Genomic DNA, 22,028 nt, shown 5'->3' with positions numbered 1-22,028 from the left:
AAATACAAAATCAAGTAGGGGTAATGCAGGAGTAGGCTTAATAATGAATAGGAAAATAGGAATGCGGGTAAGCTACTACAAACAGCATAGTGAACGCATTATTGTGGCCAAGATAGATACGAAGCCGATGCCTACGACAGTAGTACAAGTTTATATGCCGACTAGCTCTGCAGATGACGAAGAAATTGAAGAAATGTATGATGAAATAAAATAAATTATTCAGATAGTCAAGGGAGACCAAAATTTAATAGTCATGGGTGACTGGAATTTGAGTGTAGGAAAAGGGAGAGAAGGAAACATAGTAGGTGAATATTGAATGGGGCTAAGAAATGAAAGAGGAAGCCGCCTGGTAGAATTTTGTGCAGAGCATAACTTAATCATAGCTAACACTTGGTTCAAGAATCATAAAAGAAGGTTGTATACATGGAAGAAGCCTGGAGATACTAAATGGTATCAGATAGATTATATAATGGTAAGACAGAGATTTAGGAACCAGGTTTTAAACTGTAAGACATTTCCAGGGACAGATGTGGACTCTGGCCACAATCTAATGGTTATGAACTGTAGATTAAAACTGAAGTAACTGCAAAAAGGTGGGAATCTAAGGGGATGGGACCTGGATAAATTGAAAGAACCAGAGGTTGTACAGAGTTTCAGGGAGAGCATAAGGGAACAACTGACAGGAATGGGGGAAAGAAATACAGTAGAAGAAGAATGTGTAGCTTTGAGGAATGAAATAGTGAAGGCAGCAAAGGATCAATTAGGTAAAAAGACGAAGGCTAGTAGAAACCCTTGGATAACAGAAGAAATATTGAATTTAATTGATGAAAGGAGAAAATATAAAAATGCAGTAAATGAAGCAGGCAAAAAGGAATACAAACGTCTCAAAAATGAGATCGACAGGAAGTGCAAAATGGCTAAGCATGGATGGCTAGAGGACAAATGTAAGGATGTAGAGGATTATCTCATTAGGGGTAAGATAGATACTGCCTACAGGAAAATTAAAGAGACCTTTGTAGAAAAGAGAACCATTTGTAAGAATATCAAGAGCTCAGATGGAAACCCAGTTCTAAGCAAAGAAGGGAAAGCAGAAAGGTGTAAGGAGTATATATAGTGTCTACACAGGGGCGATGTACTTGAGGACAATATTATGGAAATGGAAGAGAGTGTAGGTGAAGATGAAATGGGAGATATGATACTGCGTGAAGAGTTTGACATAGCACTGAAAGACCTAAGTCGAAACAAGGCCCCGGGAGTAGACAACAATCCATTAGAACCACTGACAGCCTTGGGAGAGCCAATCCTGACAAAACTCTACCATCTGGTGAGCAAGATGTATGAGACAGGTGAAATACCCTCAGACTTCAAGAAGAATATAATCATTCCAATCGCAAAGAAAGCAGGTGTTGACAGATGTGAAAATTACCGCACTATCAATTTAATAATTCACAGTTGCAAAATACTAACTCGAATTATTTACAGACGAATAGAAAAAATGGTAGAAGCCGACCTCGGGGAAGATCAGTTTGGATTCCGTAGAAATGTTGGAACACGTGAGGCAATACTGACCTTACGACTTAACTTAGAAGAAAGACTAAGGAAAGGCAAACCTACGTTTCTAGCATTTGTAGATTTAGAGAAAGCTTGTGACAATGTTGACTGGAATAATCTATTTCAAATTCTAAAGGTGGCAGGGGTAAAATACAGGGAGCGAAATGCTATTTACAATTTGTACATAAACCAGATGGCAGTTATAAGAGTCGAGGGGCATGAAAGGGAAGCAGTGGTTGGGAAGGGAGTGAGACAGGGGTGTAGCCTCTCCCCGATGTTATTCAATCTGTATACTGAGCAAGCAGTAAAGGAAACAAAAGAAAAATTCGGAGTAGGTATTAAAATCGATGGAGAAGAAATAAAAACTTTGAGGTTCGCCGATGACATTGTAATTCTATCAGAGACAGCAAAGGACTTGGAAGAGCAGTTGAACGGAATGGACAGTGTCTTGAAAGGAGGGTATAAGATGAATATCAACAAAAGCAAAACGAGGATAATGGAATGTAGTCGAATTAAGTCGGGTGATGCTGAGGGAATTAGATTAGGAAATAAGACACTTAAAGTAGTAAAGGAGTTTTGCTGTTTGGGGAGCAAAATAACTGATGATGGTCGAAGTAGAGAGGATATAAAATGTAGACTGGCAATGGCAAGGAAAGCGTTTCTGAAGAAGAAAAATATGTTAACATCGAGTATAGATTTAAATGTCAGGAAGTCGTTTCTTAAAGTATTTGTATGGAGTGTAGCCATGTATGGAAGTGAAACGTGGACGATAAATATTTTAGACAAGGCGAGAACAGAAGCTTTCGAAATGTGGTGCTACAGAAGAATGCTGAAGATTAGATGGGTAGGTCATATAACTAATGAGGAGGTATTGAATGGAATTGGGGAGAAGAGTGCCACAACTTGACTAGAAGAAGGGATCGGTTGGTAGGACGTGCTCTGAGACATCAAGGGATCACCAATTTAGTATTGGAGGGCAGCGTGGAGGGTAAAAATCGTAGAGGGAGACCAAGAGATGAATACACTAAGCAGATTCAGAGGGATGTAGGCTGCAATAGGTACTGGGAAATGAAGAAATTTGCACAGGATAGAGTAGCATGGAGAGCTGCATCAAACCAGTCTCAGGACTGAAGACCACAACAACAACAACTGGAAGAGGGCAACAGTTACTGTATTACTTTTAACTATAAAGTTTATTGCAGAGAATTCTCGCATTAACTGTTTAATGGTTCTACAGGTTTAGAATGACTGGTCTACATCAATAGCCCTATATTCTTATAGCGTTACAGGGCTATAGCGTTAACGTTAATTACTAGCCCTATATTTCACAGCATTATAGGGCTATATCGTTATAGACAATAAATACCCCATATTTTATAGGGTTGCAGGGCTTTAGGGCTATTGATAGTGTCCAGACACTCGTAAACAGTATAACTACCAAACAATTTAAGTCAGAATTCACTGAAATAAAATTTATAGCATCAAAGTCACTTAATTTTTCAATTTTATGGGCTAACGTTACATGTAAAGGCACATCATTCCTATGGAAACTTCCTAAACAACTGACGTCGAAAAAAACCTCGATCGAATGGGAAATTTCAGTTAGTTAGATTTTTATTTTATAAAGAAAAAAGTTTATGGGTGGGGTCGTTTGCTTAGAGCAATGTGAAACAATCGCCATACTGTGACTAGGATCCAGAAGCCACCTCGCTAGATGAAAGTCCCTTAAGCCGTTTGCTTTGTATATAGAACATACCAAAGAGAAACGTAAGCAAGAGGAGAATAGCAAAAAAGACTTATTGCGTTAGAAGTGGTGTCAAAAGCTATTTGTATAGGAGCAATATATTTGTAGCTAAAGTTTGGGGGAACTAGTACCCTGAGAAACATCCTACTTGTACGATATGCGATAAGACATCCAGGAGTAGTCGGTTTGGCGGTAAAGGAGACACGATTCTTGAATATCTCTGTTTGGGATGAACATACTACAGTTATTATGAAAGATCGTAAATAGCGTTAATACAGATCAGTAACGAATCGAAAGAAGTTGTAACTGAGCTAATTATTACGAGTTTCATCTTGCATTCAAAGCGTAGCTAGCCGGGGAGACGAGAGGAGAGCAGATTTTGGTTCTCACGCTGGTACAGCTCACGCTGCCTGCTGGATCGAGCGAGGAATCGTATTTTGTTTTCATTAAATTTTATTTAATTTAGGAATTACGAGATTTCTAGTTTAAATTACTTGTGGTAATCTGACTGGCTGACATTAGAAATACCGCAAGTATACAAGTGCTTGAAATGATCTGATTGAGCCGGCCTCTGTGGCCGAGCGGTTCTAGACGCTTCATTCTGGAACCGCGCAACCGCTACGAACGCAGGTTCGAATCCTGCCTCGGGCAGGGATGTGTGTAATGTCCTTAGGTTAGTTAGGTTTAAATACACTCCTGGAAATGGAAAAAAGAACACATTGACACCGGTGTGTCAGACCCACCATACTTGCTCCGGACACTGCGAGAGGGCTGTACAAGCAATGATCACACGCACGGCACAGCGGACACACCAGGAACCGCGGTGTTGGCCGTCGAATGGCGCTAGCTGCGCAGCATTTGTGCACCGCCGCCGTCAGTGTCAGCCAGTTTGCCGTGGCATACGGAGCTCCATCGCAGTCTTTAACACTGGTAGCATGCCGCGACAACGTGGACGTGAACCGTATGTGCAGTTGACGGACTTTGAGCGAGGGCGTATAGTGGGCATGCGGGAGGCCGGGTGGACGTACCGCCGAATTGTTCAACACGTGGGGCGTGAGGTCTCCACAGTACATCGATGTTGCCGCCAGTGGTCGGCGGAAGGTGCACGTGCCCGTCGACCTGGGACCGGACCGCAGCGACGCACGGATGCACGCCAAGACCGTAGGATCATACGCAGTGCCGTAGGGGGCCGCACCGCCACTTCCCAGCAAATTAGGGACACTGTTGCTCCTGGGGTATCGGCGAGGACCATTCGCAACCGTCTCCATGAAGCTGGGCTACGGTCCCACACAGCGTTAGGCCGTCTTCCGCTCACGCCCCAACATCGTGCAGCCCGCCTCCAGTGGTGTCGCGACAGGCGTGAATGGAGGGACGAATGGAGACGTGTCGTCTTCAGCGATGAGAGTCGCTTCTGCCTTGGTGCCAATGATGGTCGTATGCGTGTTTGGCGCCGTGCAGGTGAGAGCCACAATCAGGACTGCATACGACCGAGGCACACAGGGCCAACACCCGGCATCATGGTGTGGGGAGCGATCTCCTACACTGGCCGTACACCACTGGTGATCGTCGAGGGGACACTGAATAGTGCACGGTACATCCAAACCGTCATCGAACCCATCGTTCTACCATTCCTAGACCGGCAAGGGAACTTGCTGTTCCAACAGGACAATGCACGTCCGCATGTATCCCGTGCCACCCAACGTGCTCTAGAAGGTGTAAGTCAACTACCCTGGCCAGCAAGATCTCCGGATCTGTCCCCCATTGAGCATGTTTGGGACTAGATGAAGCGTCGTCTCACGCGGTCTGCACGTCCAGCACGAACGCTGGTCCAACTGAGGCGCCAGGTGGAAATGGCATGGCAAGCCGTTCCACAGGACTACATCCAGCATCTCTACGATCGTCTCCATGGGAGAATAGCAGCCTGCATTGCTGCGAAAGGTGGATATACACTGTACTAGTGCCGACATTGTGCATGCTCTGTTGCCTGTGTCTATGTGCCTGTGGTTCTGTCAGTGTGATCATGTGATGTATCTGACCCCAGGAATGTGTCAATAAAGTTTCCCCTTCCTGGGACAATGAATTCACGGTGTTCTTATTTCAATTTCCAGGAGTGTAGTTCTAAGTTCTAGGGGTCTGTTGACCTCACATGTTAAGTCCCATAGTGCTCAGAGCCATTTGAACCATTTGATCTGATTGGCCACGTCACATACTAGCCAATAGGTATTCAACATTTCCCTCGCGTTTGAGTAGGGCTTTGTGCCTCAGATCTAGGAGTCGATAGAGTCGCACGGGAACCGTCTTCTGGTAAATATCTGTGTTAAACCACGGTGATCAAATTTGTACCAAAATGAAGAAATTCAAGCGTTTAATCGGTTCTCGTGTCGTTGACGAAAAGCAACTACAGCACTGAGTATGTTGTGAAAGTCTGAGGTTTGGGAGTGGTTTCTTATAGGAGATATTGGCGTGTGAACATTTGATGTTGCGCCTAGACACCGCGTGGCGTATTTCGTGCAGATTAGGAGTCATTATGGCGAGCACTTCTTTACAAGAAGCCTGCCGGGAATGTGTTAACTCACAAATAGTCGTGGGTCAGTGACTGTTTAGGACTTCCGAAATATCGGGTGGAACTAAATATCTTCTGGCTGCTTTCGGGTGTGAACTTGTAACACAGTAAGTAACAACCCATAATTCATGTAGGGATATTAAATACAGTCTTGATAGCCATTTTCCGTGTTTTAAAGACAGTAAACCAACTTAAAGGAAACTTTAGACATTTTGTCAAACGAGTCGTGCAAGAATGCCGTAAGTTTGATAGTTTAACTAACACTGAGCTACTGCCCACGGACTGTGGTTATGTGGCTTTTGCGTAGTAGCTATGTAGTCGAATTTTCGTCAATGCTGCTTTTGTCGGCTAAACCGCTATCTACCATCGCAGAGTCAAGCGGCAAACAACGTGGAACATATCCAGGTAGGTGGACTAATCGTTTAAAGGGTAGTCAGAGATCAACCTGCCCCACCGCAATGTGAAGGGCAGGATCAAACCAGGAGGAGGCTGGTGACATTGAAAGAAGAAGATAAGAAGAAACAGACTTACATCAAGAATTCAGGCGTCATTCCGAGTAGTAACTACTGATTTCCATCGAGAAACCAAGTAAAGAAATAGTCGGTCTATTGCTAAGTGACTGAAGTACACCGCATGTCTTAACAGTGCATAGCCACACAAATGATATCTCACTTCATACTGAAACTGGCGTTATTGCATGCATTGCATGTATGAGTGAGTTGTGAGAGCGTTTCCATGACAAGATAATACACTAGGAGAAACGAGATAAAATAGGTTAAAGGTTAACCTCTCATCGATGTCAAGGTGAATGACAAGAAAAATAGCTCTTTTTTAAGAATAAAGGATATGAATCAACTAAAGCAGGGGTCTCCAAACTACGGCCCGCGGGCCGAAACCGGCCCGCGTTAGCTGGCCGGACATCCCCGGTATCCGGCCCGCCAAATATTTGAGGTGGTACCTATACTGCCAACAATTGAGTTTCGAGGCCTACTAGTTTGGCGAAAACATTTTAAGTACAAAAATTCTTTGCATTTTATTCTACTCACGAGTCTGGTGCAAGTCTTTCAAATGGACACCACTTCGGCGACTAGCCTTAGTAATCAATCATTATGGAAGACGCTTCTTAAGCGAGGTTTCACTTTCTTTTGATTACGTTCTAAAATACACATATGAAGTAAATCGTATAAAATATTTTTATTTAAAGGCAATTTAAAGGAAATAGAATACCTGGTGTACATAATGATATTGGATATTTTAGTTGTAACAGATGTATAAAAATAACTGTAATTAATTTATGTCTTGAAAACTCAGTGTTAGAGTATTCATGTAAAGAAATTTAACATCTTAGTGATAATTAGTAACGTTTATGTAGCTGTAACTTTCCTTTCATAATTACCTCCAGTTGTGGATCAAGTTTACAGGCAGAGATAATCATCAGCGACTTCAAATGCTCATCACGTAATTTTGATCTGTAAATACTTTTTGCATGTTTCATTTTGGAGAAAGCTTTCTCACACAAACAAGTAGTGCTAAAAGCGGAAAAAAAGCCACGGGAAAATTTATGTAAATTTGGAAACTGTGTGGATGGAAGACACTTATAAAATTCCAGTAATGTTGACTTTGAATGTTTTTCTTTAAAAAAGTCTCTAGATTGCATGTGAATAATTTCAAACGCTTCTATATTGACGTGAAAGGAATTTTGAAATATTTTGATATCGTTTGAATTTGCATCGACATTTGAAAAACGTGATTCAAAATTAATTAATTTTAATTTTTAAAGCGCCCAAAGCTTCAATTGCGAAAGTTACAGGAAACGGAATCTCAGTTTGCTGACTGAATGTTTGGCATGTATTAAAATGCGTGAAGCATACTGAGATTGAAACAAAGCAATCTTTTGTCGAAAGGACTTAACATGCGTGTATAAATCGGGCAGAAGCTGGTTTTCACCTTACAATTTTAAATTAAGGTCATTCAGATGTTTAGTTAAGCCTGCATAAGATGCTAGCTTCCATAACTACCCACCGTTCCGTAACTCAGCCAGAGGGCGATTCCTTTCGTTCAAAAAAATTTCAATTACTGTTCGGAGTTCAAAAAAACGGGTCAGAAATTTACCGCAGCTAAGCCAGCCACTGCAGTATAATATGGCAAGTCGCTTTCATCAATATCTTCAAGAAAGTCGCGGAACTGGCGATGACTGAGTGCATGGGATCTGATATAATTAACAACTGAAAAAACTGGCTTTAAAACTTCGGACATATCTAAGACTGTTGGTGAATAACACAATGCACTACTAATGGTTTTGAGCCACCGTCATTTTCTATGAACTTAGAAAGGGGAGCAACAACACCTTTATTTTTCCCACACATGTTTTTGCCACCATCAGTTGTAATACATTTTAATTTCTTCCACTGAAGATTGTTTTTCTGAACTGCCCTTTCAACTCCTTTAAAAATATCTTCGCCAGTGGTCGTCCCGTGAATACTGTGAACATCAAGGAGTAGTACTTGAGCAGTATCTGATACATCTGTTGACTCATCCACGGCCAAAGAGAACCAGTCTAAGTCTTGATTTTTGTCACGCAGTTGTGCTGATATATTTTGTGCAATGTCATGTTCTTCGAGCCACAGTGTTTACCGACAAACTTATGTTTTTAAATAAATTAACTTTTTCTGGACACATTTTTTCTGCTGTTGCAATAATTCACCGTCGGTAAATGCCTTACACTGTTTCGCTACTAAATGAGACACACGAAAACTAGCACGAGTTGCTGCATGTTGTTCAGCATTTACTTTCTTAAACAGCGACTGCTGGGTTTTTAGCTGGCGTTTCAGAGACTCATACATTTCTAATGGTCCACATCCTGTAAACTTGGAATAACTCTGAGAGTGCTTAGTCTCATCCTGACGTTTTGTATTGTATTCTTTAAGACTGACATAGCTTCATTGCAAATAATACACCTTGGTTTGTTTCTTGATTCCACCACGAAATATTGAAATCACCACTGATCTTTAAAATTTCTACATTCACTGTCAATCTTTCGTTTCTTTTCCATATTTGTACAGAACTTCACAAAAGTTTGTAACCTGAAAAAAAAGTGCTATTTAATACTAATAAAACGAGGGAGTAGTCTGCCTAAACAAAATGCAATGAATTTATTTTTAAGGTACTTTAATTACTAAATAAAATACTCACAATTACACTGTAGTTCCACTAAAAAATAAAGTGAAAAAATACTCAAGTCGTGCAATATGTATTTCGATTTTCAGATTGTCCTTGTCTCTTCGAATTCAAACTTTGAATTGTCCCACACTTCGTCGTCTCACCTACTAGTACAGCGCATAAAACACTAAAAAACTCGCGAGACACTCGCAACATAGACACAATCACGCAACAGAACTATCAAATATATGCTCTGGCTCTGCTACAAGACTACATAACTAAACTTATTGTTGCGCCGCTTGAAATAACAATGCGTTCACATACTCTACCTCTGTTACGTCTTGCAGTACTAGTGTTGCTAACAATGATTTTGAGCTTTCGTTAACTTTGCAGGACGCTTTCGTGGAGAATGTGCAGTGACATACTTTTTTGTCGGTGAAATTCGCCAGAATAAAATACGCCAGAATTTCGGTGAGGTACGTCCACCAATCAAAATTATGTAATTAAATAAAAATCGTAGTTCGTTTCAGTGCTAGCTATTCCCACAACCTTAGATTTTTGCGATTTCATCTTTGCTTTAGCCTTACATTACGATGATCAAGGAGTGCTAGGGTGCTTTAATCCCACTAGGTAGATCTTGGTCTTTGTGACTTCGTGGAGGAGTCATTGTGGCCCGCGGACTAAAAAGTTTGGAGACCCCTGAACTAAAGCATTCCATAAAGAGCAGTTCCGGCATTGCTCAGAAGTCTTCCAGGATATACGCGCAAAATCTAGGTCAATCTGGATATCAATTCAAAGCCCACTGCCTCCCCTCCCTCCCCATTGTCCACTTTCGACTACAATAGCTGAAGCATTGTTACACTTTACTTGTTGACAAATTAGTTCAGATTTGATTTTCCGTTTTTATTTATGATACAAGATAATCGTTGTTCACACCTTTGTTCTTCTGAAATGTCTTATCGTACATTCTCGTTATATGTGTAATGGCTGAGAGTACCAATACAAAATTGTTTTATCTGTTGGGTAGCTACATATAGCTCAGAAAATTGGACGTTAAAAAGGGAAGGGCAGAAATTTTTGGAAAAGTTTGAAATCTGGCTGCGGAGAATGAGTGGCAGAAATTGAATGGGTTGAGAGAGAAAGAAACAGAGTTCGAAAGAGTAAATGAAACAAGAAGTTTTCTGAAGTCCTTTAGAGGGAGGTAAGCGAACTGATTCTAACACATACCCACGAAAAACTGTTTGGGGAAAACTATCGCTGAATCAAAGATGTGGTCTAAAGACTGAGAAAAGGAGATAGAAATAGATATAGCATGCTATCAGATTTGATAGCAGGAATATCATACCAGGAACTAAGGTAATAACAAAAGTAGGACATCTTACATGACAAACTGCAGATGAAACCTATCTTTTAACAAATGTATACAAGGTAAACATTTATAAAACCGACAACGGTTTTTCCTGACTGTAAATCGAGGCAAAAAGTCCTCTTGACATGTGTCCGGAAATGGATGGTGTGCGTGCAACGATAATAAATCGCCTCGGAACACAGAACAGAGCTGCATCGCATCCATGTCACAACAGATGTTCAAAGTGGCCTCCGTGGAATACAAAGTACGCTTTCACGCGTTCTGGTAAAGGTTGCTTCGTCGGTAAGGAGAACTGATGACAGAAATCCCGTAACTGTGATGGTCTGGCGTGAAAACCACTGACAAAATCCTTCCCGAGGAAGGAAATCCGCTGGTGTTAATCCTTTCGCTATACAATCTGGTCCTCGAAATCTGGTGTATGCCTAGTCCGCCGCCTCAGTGCACGTTCGTCTGTCTGAAAGGACCCATGATCACACAGACGCTCAACAAGGGATGGAAATGTTGTGTGATGCGGTTCGTGTCTGTGAGCGCACTTGTTTTGGTGCAGACGTGCTGCCTCTCAACCATTCCCATCTGTTTGGCAGTACACAGACACCATCTCGGCTTGTTCCCGACATGAACAACGTATCGCCCTGCTGCTTACAGCACGCTGCGTCAATTACGCAGATGCAACGCATGGCACGTGGTCAGAGGGACTTACATTCGTCAGCGCCATCTATCGTGGCAACGATGCATTTCCGGACACTTGTTCGTAGAACCTTTGTTCCTCCATTTCCAGTCGGAATTCTGTCCCTGAAGTCTGTCGGTTTTATGTTCACCGTGTATATGGTGCGACAATATGAAAGTTATGTCATCAGTCAGAAGTATACAGTACCATGCCACACGTAGAATATGAATATATTATTGGCATTTAAATAAGTATGGTATGAAGAACGAGGGCACAGAATAAAACATCACAGAGTACTCTTCGGAAATGTAAAATTTCTAGTCATGGTTGCATAACGTTCACAAGGCGAAAACAAGTTTTACGATTTTAATATTTGGTTGACTGTGTAAGCGACGTAAAACATATGGCGAAAGGACACAAACCTTGGCAGAAGGACGAAAAGTTGTAGCTATCAGTTCTCCTTCTCTTCCCCCCCCCCCTCCCCCTCTCCTCACTCTCCCCCTCTTCTCTCTCTCCTCTCTCTCTCCATCTCTCCCTCTCTCTCTGTCTCTGTCCGTCTCTCTCGCCTTTCAGATGTTTCCACCTAGACCTGTTGAAATACTGATGCACCCATGTATCGATACTTATCCCAATAATATCGTTTTATATAAATGGAGGTATATATTTCACCGAAATATCTATATTGAAAGGATAATATCGAGTTCCGATATTTTTATTTTATATTACATTTTTCTGCAATTTTCGATAAATATTTGAAGTTGTTATTTTGAAACTGTAATAGAACGTAAGTATACTAACGTAATACTTTCACTGTGTCAAGGATTCTAATTATTTTTTGAGCTTTAATCACTTTCAGTCTTTCTGTCTGTCTGTGTGAATTAAGTATACTAACTAAGTACTAACTCTGTCCGAAAAGGCCTTGGAAGGCCCAACGGTACCAACCGGCCGCCGTGTCGTCCTGAGCCCACCGGCGTCACTAGATTCTGGTATGGAGGGGCATGTGGTTAGCACACCGCTCTCCCTCCCGGCCAAATCGAAAGCGAATTCAATATTCTGAGATCCACAGTGTCAAGAATGTGCTGAGAATACCAGATTTCAAGCATTACCTCTCACAACCGACAATGTAGTAGCCGACTTGAGTCACTTAACGACCGAGAGCAGCAGTGTTTCCGCAAAATTTTCAGTGCTTGCAGACAAGCAGCACTGCGTGAAATACCCGCAGAAATCAGTGTGGGACGTACGACGAATGTACCCGTTCCGACAGTGCGGCGATATTTTGCGTTAACAGGAAGTGGCAGCAGACGACCGACGCGAGTGCCTTTGCTAACAGGACGCCATCGCGTGCAGCGCCTCTCCTGGGTTCGTCACATATCTGTGGGACTCTAGACGACTGGAAAACCGTGACCTAGTCAGATGAGTCGCGATTTCATTTGGTAAGAGCTGATGGTAGCGTTCGAGAATTGCGCATAGCCCACGAAGCCATGGACCTAGGTCGACAACAAGTCACGAACAAGCTGGGGGTGGCGCCATAATGGTATGGGCTGTGTTTACATGGAATGGACTAGGTCCTTTGGCCCAACTGAATCGATTATTGACTGTAAATGGACATTTTCGGCTACATGTAGACCGTTTGCAGCCATTCATGGACTTCATGTTCCGCAACCAGGGTGGAATTTTTGTGGATGGCAGTGCGCCGTGTCATTGAGCCACAATTCTTTCCGGACAACTCGAGCAAATGATTTGGGCACCCTTCGAACATTTATGGGACATAATCGAGAAGTCAGTTCCTGCACAAAATATTGCAGAACTTTCTCGATTATGGGCTGCTATAGAGGCAGCATGATTCAATATTTCTGCAGTGGACTTCCAGTGACTTGAGTCCATGCCCAATCGAGGTGCTGCTTTAGTCCGGGCAGGAGGATTTCCGACACGATATTAGCTTGGTTGGTTGGTTTGGAGAGAAAGGGACTAAACAACAGGCTCATCAGTCACAATATTAGGAGGTATCCTATGACGTTTCTCGTCTCAGTGTATTACTCCAATTACATGTACATACGAGCACTTTCCTTCAGGGAATTATTGCCCCAGAAACAAATTAAAAGTAGGTCAAATCCTTGATTCCGACCTAAGTTCTTAGCAGATTTTTCTTGGTTTTATGGTAAATGCTGAAACTGGTTGTCCTAGTCCAAGTATTTCCAATTGAGAGCAACTCCGTTCCATTCCCAGTCTGTTGATATTAAGTTGAAAACAAATAAAAATATAAACTAGCTCTATCGTGGTTCAGATTTCTAACACTCCGCCTGATCACTCAGTTAGGAAATAAAACGATAAAATGAAATTTGCCATAAATAATGTGCCTCTCTCAAACCAAGAGTTCAGTTAGTCGAATCAGAACTAGAAATAAGAATATCTAGATACAGGTTTAAATTTGGTCGAGAGATGTGTCCATTATTTAGGAACACACAACTTGCCAGCACACACAAAAAGTACTACTACTAATAAATTAAAGGCACATGTTCTAACAGAACAAGTACACTGTTCTCCGAGAAAACGTGGTAAGTTTCTCCGTTGAGCCTTGGGTGGGAAGAACATGAGGCTCTAACAAACAGTCGCCAATAATCCCGTTGGGAGAAAAATCTTTGTTCAAAACGTGACTGTACAATTTCGGAAGGATTCTCGACAGCGCATACGTGTTGACTGTGAAAATTCACAGTCTGATCTCGTCGGAACGAACGCTCTTCCGTCAGCAGCGCATTTGCACTAATATCAATGTTGAAACGTTATTGAATGAACAATTCGCAGAAATGTACCGGTGCAGCAAAATCGGCTGCCGATATTGCCTACATAAGCTGTACACGGTACGGATACAGCAGGTTCTCATGTAGCGCTCTGCAGCCAACCATGTGGTCGACATTACTTATTACAGCTGTCTTACGCTGGCACTAGGGTTGTCATAAAGTGTACGAAGACGTTTCTCCTCCAGTTTTTGTCCCAGACCTTCTAGCCCTCATTCAGTCGCGAGTAGTAGGCTTCACCGTCCCACGCTCCCAAAGACGCTATACTGAACATTTCATGTAAGAAAACGTTTCATGCAATGCTGGTATTTTGTGTTTCTGTGTGTTACCCATGATTAACGTGATTATGAAGAGAACTAGAAAACGAGCTCTAACATGGAAACAAAGCATTTCCGGGTCCATATCCATAGAACATATTTTCTTCCCCAATGTGTGAGGCATGTTTCCTGCGAGTTTTGCCAGTACCTTTTTGTTACACCCTCTATGCTCCACAAGTCAACACATAGTGTGCCTCACTGCCACTTTCTTCCTTTAATGTCTCTGCTGCGGAAGCTGCGCGGAAAGCTCGGTTGTTTGTAAGCCTCTGTTAAACTGGAATACCTGTAATTTTACATTCTTTGGACTTTTCGCGCCATATGTGTGAACTTCGAGTTCAGGTATCTGGGGACTTTTACAGTTTACGTTTCATATTCATTCATACTAATTGCGACTGTCCAGTATTTCGTGCTGAAATTAGTGATGACCTGTAATCACATATTCGCAGTTCTCTCGCCAAATGGTGGTTTGGTTTCCCAGGTTTACTGGAATGTTTTTGGTGCTTTTATCGTACATTTTCAAACTGTCTCAGTTTTCGCTATTTATTATGATAGGCCTACAACGCGTAGAGAAGTAATAACGCTAGAATAATGCAGCAAAATGCAGGAAGAGGTGCAGAGGATAGACACTTGTTGCAGGGACTGGCTTTTGGCTCTCAACATAGACAAACGTACAGCATTTCGAGTAAGCACGCCGAAAATCCCGTTACTGTACGAGTAAACGATTGGTGAATAGTCACTGGAAAGAGACGCGTTCATTAAATGTATGAGAGTAAGCGGACGGGGGAATTTTAAATGGAACGACGACGCAGAACTAATCGCGGGAAAGGTGGATGTCAGATACTTACACCCTCTTTCAACCGATACTTAGTACACAGTTTTAATCTGCCAGGAAGTTTGATATCAGCGCACACTCCGCTGCAGAGTGAAAATCTCATTCTGGAAACATCCCCCAGGCTGTGGCTAAGCCATGTCTCCGCAATATCCTTTCTTTCAGGAGTGCTAGTTCTGCAAGGTTCGCAGGAGAGCTTCTGTAAAGTTTGGAAGGTAGGAGACGAGGTACTGGCAGAAGTAAAGCTGTGAGAACGGGGGGCGAGTCGTGCTTGGGTAGCTCAGTTGGTAGAGCACTTGCCCGCGAAAGGCAAAGGTCCCAAGTTCGAGTCTCGGTCCGGCATGCAGTTTTAATCTGCCAGGAAGTTTCGATACTTAGTATTACTTATCAGTCTGGGGCCCTTACATAGTAGGACTGATAGTGTCACAAGAAAAGATCCAAAGGAGAACAGCAAGTTTCGTCGCAGGTACGTTTACTATCGAGGAAAACCCGGCAAGTGCCATAACCAGATTTCCCAGAAACTTCGCTAAGTGAAAGAGGGGTCAAATTAAGCGAACATGTGTCCCGGCTTATAAGTAGGTTTTCGACCGTTGCTGAAAAAACGACAGTCAAAGTTTTCGCGGTACTTAATGTGCATCTTAGCTGGCGCAGTGGCTAGCTTCGCAAATTTCACATTTTTGAGCCCTGCGTTCGAAACTCGATTATTATTTTTATTTTTGCTTTTCACTTTTGCCTCGTGCCCGTGGAACATTACTACCCGAAGGTTTTCCAATGTGTATTGAAATATCGTTGCCCTTGTTCGTCTACTAATTGCATGGCTGGTGAATGATTTCAAATAAATAAATAAATGAGATTACTAATTAATTTCAAGCGCCAGTTTCTGTTAAAACTGTCCGTTATGCGTGTTTTGCCATGAAACTATTGCCAACGTATGAAATCTTCAGCAACGACGTTTCTTTACCGAGTGATATTGATACGAAGAAATACCACTGGCCTCGCGCGATGCTCTAAGTGTTCGGAATTTCTATGTTTCTAATGTTTCTACGATCGGTATCATCCAAGGGAATGCACTAACTGTACCTGAAGAATAAAAATGAGAATAAAATATAAGAATTCGTATAAGAATTGGTTCTAGAATGAAATACGAGAACAGGAGAATTTAAAAAAGATCGTGATCCCTGAATATACCATAGAAACAAATATTATATAATAAATATGACAGTTGCTGTGAAACGCAATTATAATTTTACAGTTGATATAGTGCCCTTGTATCCCATACCTTGGTAAGAAACATTCATGTGTGGTAACTTTCTACGGACATGCATAGATAAATGAAAATAAAATAGAATAAATAAGAACAGTAATCGGGCTTCGAAGACGATGCGCAAAACTGAGAGGCTGTGTCGTTAGTCATTGTGCCACCGTGCCACCGTTTCGGCTGAGATTATCGCGTCCTAAAAACGCATCAAAATTACGTCGAAAACTTTGACCGTCATTTTCTCAGACACGTTGGAGTATGAACGGATAAGCCGAGACAGGTGTTCCCTTATTTTGACATCTCTTCCACCGAGCGAAGTTTCTGGGAAATCGGATTAAGGCACTTACCGTGTTCTCCTCGTAAGCTCCCTGCCGTCGATGGATAAGCAGCAGCCAGAAGCAAGTCGTACTCTTCACTCACTTATTTGTTTCATAGTTTAATTCTTAATTTCTTTGCATGTTTTTGAGTACTTGCATAGTTTAATTCACAAATCTCGGGCGTATTATAGTGTTTGAGAGTTGCAGCGTCGCGTTTTAGTACCCGTATAGTGTAAACTCGCGTAGTCGTCAGTCATCTATTTTTTTGAACGTCTTGTGAGATAGAAGAGAGGAAAAAAATTGTTAGGGATGGACAGGGACTGCACCTGTTGTGTACGGATTCAGGTGGAACTGGCCACCGTTCGGAAACAGCTGGAAGCTGTGTTGGCCGTGGTCGACAGGCTCCACGCTGTTGCCCTGGACCGCGGTGACATTGGGACAACCGAGGCGAGCACTTTGGCGCCTCTGGAACCTGTAGCACCGCCTGGGATCTCTGCTGCCACTGAGCCCTCGGATTCGGACGTCCCTGCCGGTCGACACTTGCCTAACGGTGATTGGTGAACCGTGGCGGGGTCGCGAAACCCTGGCCGGAAGGCGAAAGTTGGTGCTGGCCGCAAGGCTGTACAGGTTTGAGGTACTGCCCACTGCTGAAAGTACTTCTGAGACAGTAAGGGCGGCCTCGCCTGTTGCGACAGTGGCTGGTCTTCCTGAGAGGTCCGGACAAGCGCAGAGGGTGGGATTGCTTGTCACTGGGAACTCCAATGTTACGCGGGTGATGGAGCCCCTTAGGAATATGGCACCTAAGGACGGGAATAAAGCCAATGTGCACTCCGTGTCCATACCGGGGGGAGTCATCCAAGATGTGAAAAGGTTCCTTCCGGATGCCATGAAGGGTACAGGGTGCAGCCAACTGCAGGTGGTGGCTCATGTCGGCACTAATGAAGTTTGTCGCTATGGATCGGAAGAGATTCTCTCTGGTTTCCGGCGGCTGTCTGAGTTGGTGAAGACTGCCAGTCTTGCTAGCGAGATGAAGGCAGAGCTCACCATCTGCAGCATCGTCGATAGGACTGATTGCGGACCTTTAGTACTGAGCCGAATGGAGGGTCTGAATCAGAGGCTCGGACGGTTCTGCGAACGTATAGGCTGCAGATTCCTCGACTTGCACCACAGGGGGGTGGGGTTTCGGGTTCCGCTAAATAGGTCAGGTGTCCACTAGACACAGGAGGTGGCTACACGGGTAGCAGAGGCTGTATGTCGTGGACTGAAAGGTTTTTTAGAATAGACAGTCTCGGTAAAGATCAAAAAGGGCTCGAGTCTCAAAGGGTACAGGGCAAAGAAACGACGAGAATCGACCAAGCAAGGGTCGGTATTGTAGTTGTAAATTGTCGTAGCTGTGTTGGAAAAGTAACAGAGCTTCAAGCGCTGATAGAAAGCACTGAAGCTGAAATCGTTATAGGAACAGAAAGCTGGCTAAAGCTGGAGATAAATTCTGCCGAAATTGTTACTGAGGTGCAAACCGTGTTCAGAAAGGATAGATTAAATAAAGTAGGTGGTGGTGTGTTTGTGTCTGTTGCTAGTAGTTTATCTTGTAGTGAAGTTGAAACAGATAGTTCCTGCGAATTACTATGGGTAGAGGTTATACTCAACAGCCGTACCAAAATAATAATTGGCTCCTTCTACCGACTCCCCGACTCAGGTGATATAATAGCTGAACGGTTCAAAGAAAACTTGAATCTCTTTACAAATAAGTACCCCACTCATACAGTTATAATTGGTGGAGACTTCAATTTTCCCTCGATTTGTTGGCGAAAATACATGTTCATAGCCGGTGGTAGACAGAAAACATCTGAAATTGTACTAAATGCTTTCTCGGAGAATTACTTTGAACAATTAATTCATGAGCCAACACGAATTGTAAATGGTTGCGAAAACACACTTGACCTCTTAGCCACAAAAAATCCTTATCCAATACAGGTCGTCATGACGGATACAGAGATTAGTGAACACAAGGTCATTGTAGCGAGGCTCAAAACCGTATCAACCACAACCACTAAAAATAAACGCAAAATATTTCTGTTTAAATCAGCAGATAAAAATTCGCTTGATGACTTCCTAAGAGAGAGTCTCCACTCCTTCCAAGCTAACTATGTAAGTGTAGACCAGATACAGTGCCGGCCGAAGTGGCCGTGCGGTTAAAGGCGCTGCAGTCTGGAACCGCAAGACCGCTACGGTCGCAGGTTCGAATCCTGCCTCGGGCATGGATGTTTGTGATGTCCTTAGGTTAGTTAGGTTTAACTAGTTCTAAGTTCTAGGGGACTAATGACCTCAGCAGTTGAGTCCCATAGTGCTCAGAGCCATTTGGACCATTTGCACCAGATACAGCTCAAATTCGAAGATACAGTATCAAAGGCAATTTATAGATTCATACCGCGTAAGTTAATAAGAGACGGGACTGATCCACCATGGTGTACAGAACACCTCAGAAGACTCTTGCAGAAGCAACGAAAAAAGCATGCCAAATTCAGAAGAACGCAAAATCCCCGAGACCGGCTAAGTTTCACAAAGTTCGAAATTTAGTGCGGACGTCAATGCGAGATGCTTTTAATAGTTTCCACAATGAAACATTGTCTAAAAATATGGTAGAAAACCCAAAGAGATTCTGGTCGTATGTAAAGTACACCACTGGAAAAAAATAGTCAATACCGTCACTGCGCGATAGCGATGGAAATGTTACAGAGGATGGTGCCACTAAAGCGGAGTTACTAAATACAGTTTTCCGCAATTTCTTCGCGAAAGAAGAAGAAGTAAATATTCAAGAATTCTAAACCAGAACAGCTGTTAGCGTGAGTGACATAAAAGTAGATTTCTTGGGTGTTGCGAAACAACTCAAATCACTTAAGAAAGGCAAGTCTTCCGATCCAGATGGTACACCAATCAGGTTCCTTTCAGAGTATGCAGATACAATAGCGCCTTTCTTAGCAATCAAATACAACCGCTCACTTTACGAAAGGTCTGTTCCTAAAGACTGGAAAGTAGCACAGGTCACACCAATATTCAAGAAAGGAAATATGAGTAACCCATTGAATTAGAGACCCATATCACTGACTTCAATTTGCAGTAGGTTTTTGGAGCATATACTCTACTAGAACATTACGAATCACGTTGAGGAAAATGACTTATTGATATACAACCAACACGGATTCAGAAAATATCGTTCTTGTGCCACACAGCTAGCCCTTTATTCCCATGAGGTAATGAATGCTGTCGACAAGGGATCTTAGATCGATTCCATATTCCTAGATTTCCAGAAGGCTTTTGATACCGTTTCTCACAAGCGACTATTGATTAGATTGCGTGCATATGGAGTATCGTCTCAGTTGTGTGACTGGATTCGTGATTTCCTCTCAGAGAGGTCACGGTTCGTAGTGATGGTAAATCATCGAGTAAAACAGAAGTGATATCTGGCGTTCCGCAACGTAGTGTCATAGGCCCTCTACTGTTCCTGATTTACATAAATGATCTAGGTGATAATCTGAGCAGCCCCCTTAGATTGTTTGCAGATGACGTTGTAATTTAGCGTCTAGTAAAATCATCAGACGATCAATTCCAATTACAAAATTATCTAGAGAGAATTTCTGTGGGTGCCAAAAGTGGCAATTGGCACTAAACAAAGAAAAGTGTGAGATCATCCATATGGGTACTAAAAGAAATCCGATAAATTTTGTGTATACGATAAATCGCACAAATCTAAGGGGCTGTCAATGCGACTAAATACCTAGGAATTACAATTATGAGCAACTTAAATTGGAAAGACCACATAGATAATATTGTGGGGAGGGCGAAACAAAAACTGCGCTTTGTTGGCAGAACAGTTAGAAGATGTGACAAACCCACTAAAGAGACAGCCTACATTACACTTGTCCGTCCTGTGCTGGAATATTGCTGCGCAGTGTGGTATCCTTACCAGTTAGGATTGACGGAGGACATCGAAAAAGTGCAAAGAAGGGCAGCTTGTTTCGTGTTTTCGTGCAATAGGGGTGAGAGTGTCACTGATATGATATTCTAGTTGGGGTGGCAGTCACTGAAACAAAGGCGGTTTTCTTTGCGGCGAGATCTATGTAGGAAATTTCAATCACCAACTTTCTCTTCCGAATGCGAAAATATTTTGTTGATACCCACCTACGTAGGGAGAAATGATCATCATAATAAAATAAGAGAAATCAGAGCTCGAACGGGAAGATTTAGGTGTTCCTTTTTCCCACTCCCCATTCCAGAGTGGAATAGTAGAGAAGTAGTATGAAAATGGTTCGATGAACCCTCTGCCAGGCACTTAAGTGTGAATTGCAGAGTAGCCGTGTAGAAGTAGATGTAGATGAAAGCGTCTCGGCCATCATCATCCAACACCGGTGGTAGACAGTACAAGAGGGACATTGTGCAACGCGCTGTCATTTACTGCTAAGCTTCCGAGAGCGTACATTACTTGAAGGGTCAACCAATATATTACTTCCGCCCACCTACATCCCCCGAAAGGGCCATGACGTTAAAATCAGACAGATTCGAATTCACGCAGAGGCTTACCAAGTGCGGTTGTTCCCGCGCACCCTCCGCGTGTGGAACACAAAAGGTCGGAAGTGGTAGTCCTACATAAAGCACCCTCGTCCACACACCATCCAGAGGCTTGCGGAATGTATATGAAGATGTGTATGTAGGTGGAAATGTAGATGTAGAGGAGGAGGAGGAGGAGTTGGAGGAGGACTAGGAGGAGTTAGGTGTAGGAGTTGGAGGAGGAGAAGGTGACAAGGAGAGATCATAAGGCAAGAAAGAGTAAGAGAGCGGCGACTCACCCTTGAGCTCCCTGCCATCGGCCGTGCAGGGCCCGCGCTCCATCAGGCAGTTGATGTAGCTGTTGAGCAGGCGCGTGCTGTGCAGGATGTCGTCCAAGTTGATGTTGTCGTAGCGCGTCGTGTACTTGCCGTCGCCGGCAGCCGCTGAGGCTACGCCGACCGCCACCAGCGCCAACAACAGCACTGCCCATCCCGCCGACACGCGTGCCATGGCCGGTCGACAACGGTCTGCTCGACGAAGCTGGCTGACTGTCTGTCTGTCAGTGCTGCAGCGGTGCCTTCCAGCGACTGTGCAGCGTGCGCCACGGCGCCAGTCCTTTATTAGCGCAAGCCGGTCAGGTGCTAATGCTCGGCTTCGTTTGCACTCGCGACTTGGCAAAGAGACTCTGCCTCGTGAGGCGTCGGTTGCTCAACGCAAACATCGTGCAGAGTTTACCTGCTGACAGGGTTTTACCGAGAATTGACGTGTTCTGCTGGTGTCGGCACAGTTCATTAAACCTATTTTATTGATATTCCGTGTGCCTCCATCGATCTTCGTCTTGTTCCGCTATACCTTGAAACACCCCCGTTTTAAATTGCTTTATTGGGTTTTGTGTAATTTACCGAAGCCGCCAA

At 43.2% G+C, this 22,028-nt stretch overlaps 1 protein-coding gene across 1 annotated transcript in view; it reads right to left on the bottom strand.

The window, feature by feature from the left end:
• The window catches only part of LOC126088466 (ejaculatory bulb-specific protein 3-like), a gene marked incomplete at its 3' end in the record, with an annotated part of 48,716 nt that extends 27,092 nt beyond the window's left edge, over nt 1-21,624 (bottom strand). The window contains exon 1 of the mRNA XM_049906607.1: nt 21,414-21,624. Within this exon, the coding sequence (XP_049762564.1) occupies nt 21,414-21,624 (211 nt within the window). The remainder of the gene's footprint in view (nt 1-21,413) is intronic.
• Between the last annotated feature and the right edge of the window lie 404 nt (nt 21,625-22,028).

Source organism: Schistocerca cancellata, chromosome 6, assembly GCF_023864275.1.
Source record: "Schistocerca cancellata isolate TAMUIC-IGC-003103 chromosome 6, iqSchCanc2.1, whole genome shotgun sequence".
In the NCBI taxonomy this organism is placed as follows: domain Eukaryota; kingdom Metazoa; phylum Arthropoda; class Insecta; order Orthoptera; family Acrididae; genus Schistocerca; species Schistocerca cancellata.
Note: the sequence above shows the minus strand (reverse complement) of the source record. Positions and strands in the feature narration are given on the sequence as shown.